The 14,945-nt window shown below is 40.7% G+C and overlaps 1 protein-coding gene across 1 annotated transcript in view; it reads left to right on the top strand.

Moving 5' to 3' along the window:
* Positions 1 to 14,945, top strand: part of INSC (INSC spindle orientation adaptor protein) — a 202,494-nt gene that overhangs the window by 98,980 nt on the left and 88,569 nt on the right. The window contains exon 8 of the mRNA XM_048486732.1: positions 7,718 to 7,843. Within this exon, the coding sequence (XP_048342689.1) occupies positions 7,718 to 7,843 (126 nt within the window). The remainder of the gene's footprint in view (positions 1 to 7,717; positions 7,844 to 14,945) is intronic.

Genomic DNA, 14,945 nt, shown 5'->3' with positions numbered 1-14,945 from the left:
TGGTGGGCTGCAATATTTCTGCATTAGTACTGTGCAGGCTTCTTTCTCTACTGTTTACCTCTAATTTGAGGGTTACTACCTGCATGACCAGGAGCTTTACTTCCTCAGGCAGCCCTTAGGATTTCACAGCCCATAAATGTCTGGATTGCCCTTCCAACTATAGTATCTCATGCAAAAAAAAGGTCATATGGCAGGACTTGAAAGTATATATGCTTTGCACTGTCGCTTGGGGTGTACATTTCAATTAGCTTGAGATGAAATTGAATCCCAAATTAACTATTTTGGATCAACTTGGGTGTATCTGAAATTATCCAAAGTTTTCCTGAAATCTGGGGAGTGACAAAAATGTATCTCCCAGAATTTCATGAGTGTTTCAGTCAGTGGCGTTCTTGCCTGGGGACAGGGGGTACCCTATGCCCCAGGTGCCCCCCATTTAGTCACGTGGGAGGGCGCCAACATTTCAGGGTCGTTTGTGTGTTTTTAAATTTTTAAAGTGTTGTTTCACGTTCTGGCCTGCAGGGGGCGCATTTTTAAGGCTAGTGGCACCAAATTTTCAGGGTACCATCCGGATACTGTTCTGATAATACCACCCACATTTGATGATGTTTGGTTCAGGGGCAGCAAAGTTATGGACCCCCAAAGGGGATGCCCCCATCCCCATTGTTTTCAATGGGAGCTAACCTGAGATGGGGGCTACCCATTTGAGGGATCATAACTTTGGTCCCCCTGAACATAATTCACCAAACTTGGGTGGCATCATAAGAATAGTTAACAGATGATACTGTGAAATTTTGGTGTCACTAGCTTTAAAAATACACCCCTTCCAGGCACCCCAAGAAATTTGCCCAATATTCTTTGTTTTGCAGTGACTTTGCTCCATTGTAGCCAATGGAGAATTTCTGAGTGTGTAGGCAGGCTGCACATTTTTGAAGATAGAGGCACCAGACTTTCAGGGTGGCTCCAGGAGGGCCTCCTGGTAATAGCATCCAGGTTTGGAGACCTTTGCTTTCGGGGGTTCAATTTTATGGGCCCCCAAAAGGCTTATTTGTTTCCCCGCTCCTGCACATGAAAGCCTGTGGGCTGAGTTCTCTCAGAACTCTCTCAACTCCCCCCCCCACTCCAGAAGCAAAGCTCACCAAGCTTGGATGCTATTACTCAAGGCCTCTTGGAGCCACCTTGAAAGTCTGGCACCTCTATCTTCAAAAATGTGCAGCCTGCCTCAGAAATTCCTCATTAGCTACAATGGAGAAAAGTCACTTCAGAACAAAGAATCTTGGGCAAATTCCTTGGGGTGCCTGGAAGGGGTGTATTTTTAAAGCTAGTGACACCAAAATTTCAGGGTATCATCTGTTAACTATTCTTATGATGCCACCCATGTTTGGTGAAGTTATGTTCAGGGGGACCAAAGTTATGGTGCTTCAAATGGGTAGCCCCCATCTCAGGTTAGCTCCCATTGAAAACAATGGGGATGGGGGCATTCCATTTGGGCGTCCATAACTTTACTGCCCCTGAACCAAACATCACCAAATTTGGGTGGTATCATCAGGGCAGTCTCTGGATGGTACCCTGAAATCATGGTGCCACTAGCTTTAAAAATGCACTCCATGCAGGCCGAAAAAAACCCCAAAAATACCCCCCCCCAACCCAAATACCTTGCATTCGCATTTGTTCATATTTGGGCAGGACATAATTGGACAATTTTTGTCCGAATGTGCCCAAATTTGCCCAGATTCCAGCCAAATCTGCTATTTGTTTCATCTGAATCTCCAACCCTCAAAAGTGATGCTGTTTCAGGGCGGGGGAGAATCCACCCCCAAACAGCATCACTTTCAATTTTGTTTTAACTGGGGACCCCAGATTCTCCCTGTAAGGTAGATTTAAAAGAAGAATCTGAACTCCTTAGTTTAAACACCATTGAAAGTGATGCTGTTTGGGGGTGGATTCCACTGGAGGTGTTTTGTGAGAGATGATGCTGACATTTGTTTGGTAAATGTTTTGCTAGGGGTGATTTGTGAGAAATTTACATACTTAATACCCACTTGCACTGGCTTGGAGTTGTTTCTCAGGCTAACAACCTACCTCATAGGGTTGTTGTGATTAGGAAATTAGGAAAAGAGTTGGTGGGGAGAGAGCCATGTGTGTTTTTCTGGGAGTGGGAGATGTTTTGTGAGCTGGTACAAAAAATCATTGTTTGGTCATGGTGGGGGAGGGTGGCCGCCGATATGCGAGCATGGAAGCGTAAACTCAGGTTTTGTCCCTGGGCACCAGTTTGCCTAGGTACGCCCCTGGTTTCAGTTTTGGTGATGTAGGAGAGAGGGAAGATGAGAAGAAATTTAGCCCCAACAGTCAGTTGTTATTTGGCATCTCCTGCCCCTTTGAATTTTAATGGACTATGGTTTTCGATTGGAAAAGTTGGTCCTGGCCTCTGGAAGAAGAATGTATGCCAGTAGAAAATAATAACCCCATAGATTTGAAGGAATGACAGACACCAACTATCAGTGAAAGATGATAAGCTACTGTCTTAATTACAGTACCAAACTCTAGTTAGACAAGTAGTAAAATGCAAAATCATTAGTCTCCCAAGGATGTAATCTTCATTACAAATAAACATATGCTTCTTTTGAAATCTATTCATTGATCATTTTAACTCAAAACTCTTTCTTTGAACCATGAATGTTTTTATTCTTTTAATTTGAGAAGGTTGATTGGCAAGGTAGGCTTACGAGTTATTTTTGACTGCCAGTCACCTCAATTGTATAGTGCCAGTGAAAAATGGGTTTCATATAAAAAGTATATGCTTCCTTTACAAATGTGCAGGACTTGATGAGATATAATTAGTGTCCGTTAAGGAAAACTGTAGCATATGAAATACATTGGCTTAGTGTCTACTAAGGGTGATGATTCAGTAAAACCTTAAAAACCTGAAAAAAAGGCTTTTTCAGGTTTTTAATTTACTAAATAGCCCTGGTGCCAAAAAAACCTGAACATTATTCAGCTTTGCTGGCTTAATGGCAGGGGCAGGGGAGCTTCAACAGAATTCAGTTGAAGCTCTCCCTGCTGCAATTTCCCAGGTCTATGTGGAAATGGGAAATGTTGGTGGGGAATACAGAGTTTTAACTGAGTACTGGCTTCATTCACCATTCATCTGAAGCTCTCCCCATCAGTTTCCCAAGTCTACATAGACTTGGGAAAGATCAGTGGGGAGCACAGAACTTCAACTGACTGCTGGCTCCCATCTGACATTCAGTTGAAGCTCTCCCTGCTGCAGTTTCCCAGGTCTATGTATAGACAATTAGAAACCAGTGAACCCCTATGCATGGACTTTATACGCACCATCATTCTATCCACTTACAATGTCTGAAAAATACTAAATTGTGTGTTGTACAAAGAATTAATTTTGTTTTGCAGATGGAAATAACTTTTGTCCATGGAAATTACCATTCCAAGCTAAATTACTTTAGGTTTTCTTTCAGTTAAAAATCGAAATAAGCAAGTGCCTAATAACAATAAATAACAGCTAATGTCAATGCATTCTGGTCATAAACAGCCTTCTCAAAAAGGAGCTATTGAGAAGATCAGAGAGGTTTATGGTCGGCTGTACAAAGTAAAGCCTTGTCTTTAAAAGAATAAGTCCCTGTAGGCTTCTTAGATAGTCACAATCACTTTATACACAACTAGCAACACACAGAAGAGGGATTTTAAATTTAGCAATTTAACACAGAGTGAGAGAGAGTGAGATGGAACAAGGTAGGAAAGGAACATAGATCTTTCCTTTTATTGTGTAGGTATTCTGTGAAAATCAATGAAGTTTTAATAAAAGAAGGGGAATGGATTATCATCACAACCCTACTCAACCTTGCAGTATTTCAGAGTCGGTGCTATTTAGAAGTTCTTAATATCATTCCAGCTTTTTATCATTCCAGAATTTTTACACACTAGACTGTTAAAACATTAAATGCAAGAATGCTTAAAAATTTCAAGCAGGATGCTATGGAGCTGTTTTGAAAGATGGAACAACATCTGCCCAGAACTTGTGCGTAAAGCACTATCAAGTCACAACCAATTTATGGCAATCCTATAGGGTTTTCAAGGCAAGAGATGTTCAGAGGTGATTTGTCATTGCCTTCCTCTGCAAAGCAACTCTGGAATTTCTTGGTGGTCTCCCATCTAAATACTGGCCATGGCTGACTATGTTTAGCTTTCACAGTCTGATGAGATTGAGCTAGCCTGGGCCAGCCTGATCAGGACTACACAGAATACACTCCTCCTTGTAATCTAAAGAATTCCTAAAATTCAAGCAGAATGGACAAAAGGGTTCAGCTCTGCAAGCCCACAAGGTAGGTGCCCCTCAGCACACTTTGCTCCACTGTTTCCTATGAGGAGAAACTGGTGGTGGCCTGGTTGAAAAGTGCCAATATCTAAACAAATAATTCCTGACTGCTTATGGTTTCTTTACGTATTTTTTTGTGACCATCATACTTATTAATCATTCTGCTGAATACTGTGAGTACTCTGCATTGACAGTCTTCACTGTTGTTCATTGTCTCCTTTCAATCTTTGAAAACAGTTTGAATTTTCAAAGAAAGAGAGCATATGTGTGCCTAACTTCATGTGATGAAACAATAATTTAATTGCTAATTGCCAAGAGACATGTGTTTATAGTGGATGTCCACTATGGGATACCTTGCAGTGGTGTAGTGGTTAAGAGCAGGTGCACTCTAATCTGGAGAACTGAGTTTGATTCCCCGCTATGCCACTTGAGCTGTGGAGGCTTATCTGGTGAACCAGATCAGCTTGTGCACTCCAACACATGCCAGCTGGGTGACCGTGGGCTAGTTACAGTTCTTTGGAGCTCTCTCAGCCCCACCCACCTCACAGGGTGTTTGTTAAGGGGGGGGAGGGAAAGGAGATGTTAAGATCTTTTGAATGTCCTTACAGGAGAGAAAGGGGGGGATATACATCCAAACTCTTTTTTCTTCTAATTACTATTACTGTTTAAGGAGTCCTGATGGGTAGAGTCTCTCATTCCTCTAAAAATGTGGGCTTTAAAAATTCCTTCTCTGAGGCTTATTTCCTGTGGTGATTGGCTGAGAGTGTTCCTGATGCCTTGCAAGGCTCCACTGGGAAAGAAGAAATGTCCTTGCCTGGGAAATCAGGTGAACCAAATTAAAAAAAAAGAAAAACACTTGTTGCTGCTGGCAGTGTTGAGCACTCAAACCTGAAAAACAGCACAGTTTTTTTTTGTAATGCCTAAGTATCCTGTACTTGTGTTTATTGTTGTGGAAATAATGGAAACAACCCATAACAGTGATTTTCATGTATGATTTTTGGCTTAGGAATTTCAGCATGCACACACATAGAATGTAGAATGTTTTACTTGCCTGAAGGAACTTGGATTCATCCATAGTTAGCTATGAGCTCAATTATTCTTTGACAACCTAACCTATCAGGGTGATTATGAGGGTAAGGGCTTCTAAAGATGAGACACTAATTTAATAATATGTCCTTTCATGTTTGACTGATTTAAGAACAGCAGTTTTTTTAACTGTGGTTTGAACACTCCCCTTTCTGTGCAAGCACAAATATAAGAGACCACTTGGTACTGAAAGCTAGATTTTCTACCCATTTTAGATTTGCTAAACTGCAAATGGCTCTTTACAGTTCATGCTCTGTGCTTCCTGATGAAAGGATGCTGATGGTTTACTTTCTATCAGTGGAAGATGAGAACAGTGTGCCATTTTGTCTTTGTTGTTAGCAGCTAATGCACTAATGTCACTGGAGATCTAGCAATGCCATCCATTTATAACTCTCACGTAATGAAGCAGTAGGAAAGAAACATTGCCTTTCGGCAATGCCAACAGTCTTGGCGTCATTCCATTAACCGATGAACTGTACAGGTTTTTAAATGCTCAGTGACAAACTTTACCCAGTAATTGATTAGAAAAATTTAGTATAGTTGCTATTCATGTGTGTGAATATATATAAATTGGCATAATCATATATTGTGATTAGCAGGGTTTGTCAGCTGCTGAAATGGACAAGCAGTGTTTTTGTTGCTGTGGTTCATATGGGGCAATAGGATTTTGAAAGTAAGAGATGGTGGGCCCATTAATCTTCCGTAGTGGTGATAACCCCAAGGCCTGGCACTCTGATTTATGCTCTGTTCAAGGACATTCTGGAACATTTCTCCAGAAAACTCTTTTCCTTCCTTAGTGAGGCTTACTTCACCAATATGCATTAAGTCTGGAACATTTCCAGAAGTTTCCATTTCCAGAGATTTCCAATAGAACTTTTGCTTTGCTCTTCCATTGCCAGTAAATTTGAATGGTCTTATTGCTGTGTAATGAAAACGAGATAGGGACTTTTTTTCACTTAACTGCACAATCACTAAAATAGTGATCATATGCACCGTTATTTGTAAAGATCACCATACTGAATGGTGATAAATTTTGGACCTGCAGCCATTGCCATGTGCTACTAGTGGTGGTGGGGGGGCACATTGTTATAGCATATGTTAGTCTTTAATGCAGGGGTCCCTATGGGTGCCATGGTGCACACCAACATCTTTCCTGATGCATACCAAGTGTTTTTAGAAAGTAGGTGGGGCCATATGGCTTCTGATCAGCTGTTCAGATTTTTAAAAGCATTGATTAGGTAGCAGTTGCCACCCCAGCACAATAATCTTTACTGTGTGACTGGCAGTAAAGCTCTATATAAACAAGAAAACATTTTAAAACAAGATATTTTTAAAGGCATCTTATTAAACAGAACTTCTCCTTGCTATATTGAAAATTGACTATTAGATTTATGCACAACCTCACTCCCTGATATTTTGTCTCTGGATGAATCTCCTGTAGTGGGCATTTTGTGAAAAAAAGTTTGAATCCAACGGCACCTTTAAAACTAATGCTTTATTCTTGGTATAAACTTTCAAGTGCATGCACATGAAAGCTTATACCAAGAATAAAACTTTGTTGGTCTTAAAGATACCACAGGTCTCAGTTTTTTCTGCTGCTCTAGACCAACATGGCTGCCCACCTGAATCAGATATTTTGTGGTTAGCTTCACCTCCTGCTACAGCTATTTCGTGGTTGCACACAATAGCATGTGTCAGAATTCTAGAAAGAGCCTGTAGACTTTAAAAGTTCTTGGGGTGGTGGTGGGGTGCTACTTGGGGGTGCCATTGTATTTTTTTGGGAATTATTGATCTGACAATAATTGGCATGTATCTGACAAAGTAGCCTATAGCCCATGAAAGCTTATTCCCCAAGTAAGCGGTTTACCTTTAATGTTCCACAAAACATATGCAGTTTAATTCTGGGAGTTTTATTCAATAGTAAGTACCACTTTTTGTATGCAGGACCATATTTTAAAAGTGTAAATTTTAATGGGAAAACTTCACCATAAATAAACTTAAAGTGGGTTATGGATTCATTTTTTACAAGGGAGAAATGAAATGAAAATGCATATAGTCAAATAAAATAAGAAATTGTGCAAAATTTGGTCTCATCCCTATCTGTCACTTAAAAAAAAACCTAGTATGTTTGATTTGCTCTCAATGTGTCTGTTTCAGTTATGTTGAAAGACGTTTAGAAGAATTTATAAAAAGAGCAATGTTATGAAATAAAATTTAAACCAACAATGAATGCATAACACCATACTGCTAAGTAATATAATGTACCTTGTGTTTTCACCTTCCATGGCAATTTTTCTGCAGGAGGGTGGCATTGTCGCTCTTTTTGAGATCTGCCGCCAGGATTGTTTCAGGTGCCTTTATCCCCAGGTGCTAAGGACATTGGCATCTATATGCTGTGTAGAAGAAGGAATTCAACAGCTGGAAAAGGTATTATTTCAGAACTTTGTTTCTGTAGAGGAAATGTATTCTACTTATTCTACTGTATTCTACTACCATTCTACTTACTACTTTGTATTCTACTGTATTCTACTACCATTCTACTTACTACTTTGCTTCTGTATACATAATCTGACACAGGGCCCAGGAGCCAATAGAGACCTCACTGAAAATAGGCTATAAACCAAGTCAGGGTTGTATATTAATTGAATGTTCAGTGTGCCTTTGTTTCTTGCCTGGGGTATTTGTAGGGATGTAAGGTGTGAAGTTTCTCCAAATCCCAATTCTCAACATACAAAATCCTGTCCTATCCCTCCACTTTCCACCTACATTTTAAGGCATGGCTCTCCCCCTTTTCTCTTCCCCACCCCCAGGTTTCTCCTCTTCCACCTTCTGAAGGTGTTTCCTGGGTTTCTCTCTTCCCCCCCAACCCACAGCAGGAGATGAAGCACAAAAATCACAGAAGATGGATTCAGGGATAAAGAAAGGCAGAAGGGCTCAAGGGCTCCTGGGAAGGAGCTGCGGAAAAGAGAGCAGAACCTCACAAACTTCAGTCTGCCCACATTTCTTGGCACAGAAATTCTGCAACGTTCCCTTCCTCACTTCCACTGAGGCAAGTGGCAGCTCTGAGCTCACCTCCCTGTTGACTAACCTGCAGAAGGGAGACTTTTGTGACTGCATGTCTCAATGGAGGCAGCTTAGGCTGTCAGCGATTCAGTGTGTTCTGTGGCTGCCCCCATCTCGGCTTGCCTCGCGGGACAAATATAGCTGTATGCCAGGCCGGATGAGGCCCGCGGGCCTTGAGTTTGACACATGGGATATAGATCCTATGTTCACAAGGTATGCTTCTGGGAAGGAACTCTGGCCCTTTCTGCACGGCAGCGGAAATGAACCTCCACCGGCATAAGCTCCGGGACTGTTCGCACCGAAGCGTGCAAGCAGTCCCAACTCCCTCCCCAGCTGGAGAGGCCAATGGAGGGGACAGGAAAAGTGGCGTCTTCCCAGCAGTGCGGTTTGCACTGCGCTGACGGGAAGACGCCGCTTTGCAAAAACCTCGCTCAACGAGTGAGGTTTACAGTGGCAGCTTCACGCCGCTCTGGGGCAGCCAGGATGGTGCTGCTGCGATGCAGCAGTGCCTCCTGTGCGAACAGCAGCCCATACAGCAGCCTGGGTCACTGTATTTCGCCCGTGCGGAAAGGGCCTCTGTATGGCATTTGTTTTTTTAGGTTACCTTAGATGGGAGTCTCTCTTCTATGCTAACCCATCTGCAATATGGGCATACCAGTAATATTTTACAAGTGGTAGTTCAGGTTACCTACACATGAGAGTAAGTAGAAGTCCCCTCAATGCTGTATACCCTGGTGAGATAGCAACCAAACCTTTCAGGTGCTCTTAGTTACCATGAGATCATAAATTATAAATCAACAAGACTAGAGTTTTTCATGATGATGACAATGATGAATTCTGTTTTCACACACTTCTTCATTATTCATACCATTCCATTAGAATGATAATGTGTTCAATTGTCTGTAATATTAATTCTGAAGTAGAGACCATTTACATGAGGAAAGTAAATATGGAATAGCATGATAAGGATTATATAAAGCAGTTATTTCTGATTTTGTCAAATGACAGCTTTAGAAATTTATGTACTCCAAAAATAAAAAAGACTGAATTGTGAACAGATCTAAACAGACTTTTCCTGATGTCCATATAAAAATCACAGTCTGGGGTAATAATGTGACATGAGGGGTAGAATTGCAGTTCAACAGCAAAAAGAGGTTATGGTCAATATATGATGGAAGCTAATTTTAACTCTCAGAGATAGATCTGACAAACTCCTTGAGTAAGCATGACAATTATAAAGTTTTTGACTCCTCATACTGCCTTTTTCTTCACTCAAAAGTACATTTTTTAATTTTGGAAAATGAACACTTTTACCAGTCACTAAATCATGACCTCATCCTTACTATTTCATAAAACACATCTTGTAAGTTAGAATAATGTGCCTCTTCAACGTAATGATAAATGATTTCATTTCTGCTTCACAATGACATCCCTTGTAATTTAGTGCCCAGATCAGAAGCAGAGAATGATAGAACATCTTCAGCAAAAAAGAAAGCCATAAACCAATTGTCAAGCAACATTTTCCATAGTTTAGTTGGGTAGGAGTTGATATGGAGATCTTCAGTTTGTTTTCTGCTACATTTATGCTGAAAAGAATTAAAAATGAGGAATTTATATTATATTCTTTATTAACAGGACAAGGCCTACCAATACTTTAGTTTACATAGTAACTTCTGAGATTCATGGTTAAAGTTCCTTATGGTTTGATGAGTGGATAATAACTTTTCAGAGCTTTTGTCATTCTTTGCCATCACTTGTACACTCTGAGAGGGAGCCCCATACCTTCTCTACTTATTTAGGCAGGGAAACAGCTCTCTGACCTAGCTCCCTTCCACCTTTTCCTTTCAGGGACTAAGGTGTTTTAGAATTGATAGCATTTGGTATAATAAAAGCATTTTCCCTCAGCCCTAGAATGACCCAGAAGGTGAAGGATGCCTGTTGACTTAAACCTTTTCTAGGCAAATCTCTTCATAAAATAACTACTGAGACAGATTTTAAATTTAAAAATTTAAAGGTTTATTAACAGAGAGGAGTGGGAAAGGGGGATAAATAACTTGGAGAGCTTGAATGGATGAGGCACATAAATCAGCAATAATATATATACACTAGAGCTTGGCACAGCGATTCAGTATTTAGTTTTGCAGGCACAGACTTAATATATTTCAGTTTCAGTTACAGTTCAGCTTAAATGGTATATAGTTGTGTCTTAGTCCCACTCCACACGGGTCAGTTATCAAGGGTGTTGAACGGTAAATAGTAACCCATTTTGGGAGAGAACTTTGCACAGTTCCCGCCCCTAAAATGTGTCTGCCCCGTGTTATTTCCCCCAAACCAAGTTTTTTGAGAATCTTGCTATTTGCGAGTCTTTTCAAAAATTCCAGGTTGCAGCCACTAACATGCTTTATTTGACTCCATTTTCCTTTTAAAAAAATTTCAGGGCTTTACATGTGCATTGCAATGCAGGTGCAGATGGTCATTTTGTGAGACGTCAGTGTGGCTGTGGGGGTTCATTTGTGCAAGCCTGCGTAGCTATGCATTGGTGAGAAGTAAATTAAAAAGAGACACATCTCCATTCGAAGGCACAACAGCAACCTGCATTGTTTCCATGGGTTCCAATTGCTGTTTGCACGGATGCATGTGAATGCGAAAACAGGAAAACAGGTTACTTTATCCTGACTGCAACCTGCTATACATTTGTTGTGTGAAAAGGGCCTTAGACGCTCCAGTTCCTTTACTTCAGATTTTCTGATTAATGGCACAGGGTTCTAACAGGCTTGATATGTATATATAGTACCATCAGTCAGCCCTCACAGTTGGAGTCAGCTCTCACAGCCCTCCGCTAACCCCCCCACACTCTACCAAGGAAATGTAACATGTAACCCAATACCCCAGATTAACTGGTACTCAGGAATTCTTCCCTCACTAAAAGATATTCATCACTGGTTTATATCACTGGCCCTTCAGCTTTGTGCCTAAATAAATGCTTCCACTAGTTCTCTCAGTCTGTGTATGTTATTGCTTTCACACAGCTCTGAGGCTGATATTAGTAGATCCAATCACACTTTGACTGAACGAACATAGATATTTTGTTTTAAACACAGTTAAGGAAGATTGTTCTTAACACCAGGAACTCTAAGGCAGGATAATAATTCTCTAGGCTTTTACTCATGGAACACTTACCTTGCAGCTGGTAGCTGCATGGTGGGGCTAAAGTGTGGTCTCCTTGCATTTTCCTGTTTATGCACGAGGATGCAACCCAAGTACCTGCCTTGCTGCTGCTTGCTATTCTCAACCGGCTTTTCCTTTTGCTGCTTCTCTTAACTCTGCCCATCACTGGTACTCTTAACTCCCCTGATATTCTCTCCTCTCCTCTTCTGTTCCCCTCCTCTCTCTCTCTCTCTCTCTCTCTCTCTCTCTCTCTCTCTCTCTCTCTGCTGCTGCTACTGCTGCAAGAACATGAGGCTTGTTTTTAAAAAGAGACTTGTTTTAAATAAAGTTTTTAAAAGTCCTTCTGATCATCAGACAGGGTGGAAGCAGAGCAGGGGTGTTGAACGGGAGCCAGAAAGAGACTGACTTATATCTAAATCTCAATATGTACACTTACAGAAGTAGGAAAGAGCCATCTACATGGAACAGGGGGAAAAGGGAACAGCAGTGTGAGGGACTGGGAAGGGTGGAGCTAGGAGTCTGGCAGTGGGTGGATGCAAGAGGTCCAGAGCAAAGCCCCTCAGCTTGTAACAAAAAGCCCCTCAGCTTGTAACAAGGAAGATATCCTTCTGCCCATGCGGCATCACACTGTTATTAGCCCACTCAGAGTGCAGGAGACCATAGTCAATCAGATGACTTCCCTGTTCCTAGGCCTTTCCTGCCTAACTCTGAAGGTAAACAGTAAGTTTGCTTTAGCAGAATTGCATTTTAAAATCACCTTTCCCCTGCAATCCATCACAGGAGGCTTTTGTAAGAATTAGATTATCAAAGAACTGGTATTCTAGCATGGCAGCCCAATGTATTTTGACATACTGTACGGAACACAGTATGGTCAATAAAAAGGCCATAGGTCACTTGCCAACTCTTTTTAGGACCTCATCTGTGGAAAGGGGAAGGAGTTTGAAGTTAGCCTCTATCCTACACCTTTCCCCATGGATGGCTCATGGATGGCTCGTCTGCTACCTGTAAGCCCAAACAGACTGTCCTTTTCTTGATTTTAAAGGCCAACCTAAAGGCCAATTCTGACTCTCACAGGAGGGTGGACCCCCCCCCCCCACCGCACCGAGCAGATGTACTATTTCAATTCCTTCCCTCATTGGTTTGACCCTGCAGTTGTCTTCCTGATTCTTTCTGCTGGAACATGTTGGGCCTGACCAAAAAGCCAATAAGATTTCTCTGTACTACTTAGACTACTTTCAACAATATGACAGCTTGGTCTGAAAGTACCTGATGCACTAACCTTTCTGAAACTAATGTGTTTCATTTTTAGTTCTGCGGGGAAAAGTTAGAATATCAATTAAAATAAAGATTACTTTGTATTTTTTCCAGTGTGCAGGAACATGTTCATTTCTTTTTTATTATTTTTAGGCCACTATTTTTAAAGTTTTTTTCAGTTTCTATTTTCTTATAGTTTTTATTGATTGTTTTGTATTTTTGATTTGTGAACTGTTCCAGGAATCTTTTAAAACTAACAGTTGTGGGGTATACTTTAATAAATAAGTAAGGAATGAACTAATGAAAAATATCTAAAACTCTGTATGAAATTTAAAACTCTGTATGAAATTTAAAAACAAAAATGGAGGATTCCTATTGGACCAGTTTTGTTTTAAAGACAAGATCAGGCAGTTCAGAGCTTCAAATTTTGGGAGGAAATTTATTCAAAGATAATCTGCAAGCATTTCTAGGAACCAAAGGCTGAGATAATTAAAGGTCAGTGGTATCCAAAACCTTCCATCCATTAGTAATACTTAGAGATTTCTTAGAAGTCTCATGGGAAGCAAAAGAAAGTTTAATTAATTAATTAATGCCAGTTTCATTCAAAATCATTTCATGAAGGTTTTCTAAAAAAATGTTGCCATGACATACAGTTTGAAATTCTTCATACTTTATTTGTAGTGGGTTCCATTAGAACTCTCTAGAAGCTTTTAGATTTTTCTGATCTTTTAGAAGAATGTTGTGCTGTTCTATTCTGTGCCATTTTAAAGTGATTTTAATGAAGACTGCTACTTTTAAGCTTTCACTGTATTTGAGTATCAGTTGCTTTTAGTACTTATTTTAAATTTTCATTATTTTTAGTAGTCAATGCTTTGATGTTTTATTTATATTCAAAGCTGCGTTGAGTGAGGACTGATTCCAGATGGGTAGCAGTGTTCAGCCTGCAGCATCAAAATAAAACAAAAATACAGAGGTACTTATTAACAAAACTGATTTAGGGATTGACAAAACTGATTTCAATTTAACCTTTTGTGAATCAGGCAGTGATGAAGTGAGCTCTGACTAATGAAAGTGTACACTTGAATAAATATTCATTTTAAGGTGTCACTACTGCTTTATTCTGAGGACTAAGATCTAATAAAATGGAAGAAATAAGAAGAAAATAAAATAGTGGTAAAGGCACTGATAGCTCCAACGAACCTGTTCTTGTCAGATCTCACAAGCTACTGGTAAGCAGGTCAACCCTGGCAAGTATTTGGATGGTAGACCTCCAAAAAATACTAGTGTTGTAATGCAGAGGCAGGCAATAACAAACCTCCTCTGAAAGTCTCTTGACTTGAAAACCTTATGGGGTGAGCATAGGTCAGCTGTAACTTGATGACAAAAAATAAAAAGGTTAACAGCATGTATTGCAGCATGTGTTTTTGTAATTTAGAGCCAACTTCTTCATATGCTATGGAAGGAAATTTTTTTTCAGATTTTCATAAGGAAAATGTAAGTTCTCCAGGTAAGAGTCCCTGTAAGAGGGATCTTAGGTTGTTTCTGCATGGGTCAAAACCAGTGCCCTAGGGATAGTAAAAACACCGTCCCTGGGGCGCTGTTCACACAGCTGCCGCTGCCGCAGCACAGCACTACCATACTCACCTCCCCCAAATGGCAGGAAAACACTGCTTTCAAAACTTGCTCAATAAGCGAATTTTTTTGAAAGAGGCATCTTCCCGCCAGCACCATGCAAAGCGCACCGGCATGAGGATGCGGCTTTTAGGTGTTTCCGGTTTGTTTTGTTTACCTACCTTTGCTTCATGCAAAGCTCCAGAGGGGATTCGAGGGCAGTGTGGGTGTGTCCCTTTTTCCATCCAGAGCTTCTCAGGGAGAAAAGGTAGGTAAACAAAACAAACCATAGGTGGCTCCATGCAGAGCTACCCCTGCAACCCATGCCGGCTTTGAGACCGCCCACACAGGACTGTGCGATTGGTCCTGAGGCTCCACCTGCATAAATGCCGCCATGTAGAAACAGCCATAGCTTATATGATTAACTTTTTGT

Source organism: Sphaerodactylus townsendi, linkage group LG02 (genome assembly GCF_021028975.2).
Source record: "Sphaerodactylus townsendi isolate TG3544 linkage group LG02, MPM_Stown_v2.3, whole genome shotgun sequence".
Lineage (NCBI taxonomy): Eukaryota > Metazoa > Chordata > Lepidosauria > Squamata > Sphaerodactylidae > Sphaerodactylus > Sphaerodactylus townsendi.
The sequence above is the reverse complement of the archived record's forward strand: the minus strand, read 5'-3'. Positions and strand labels throughout refer to the sequence as shown.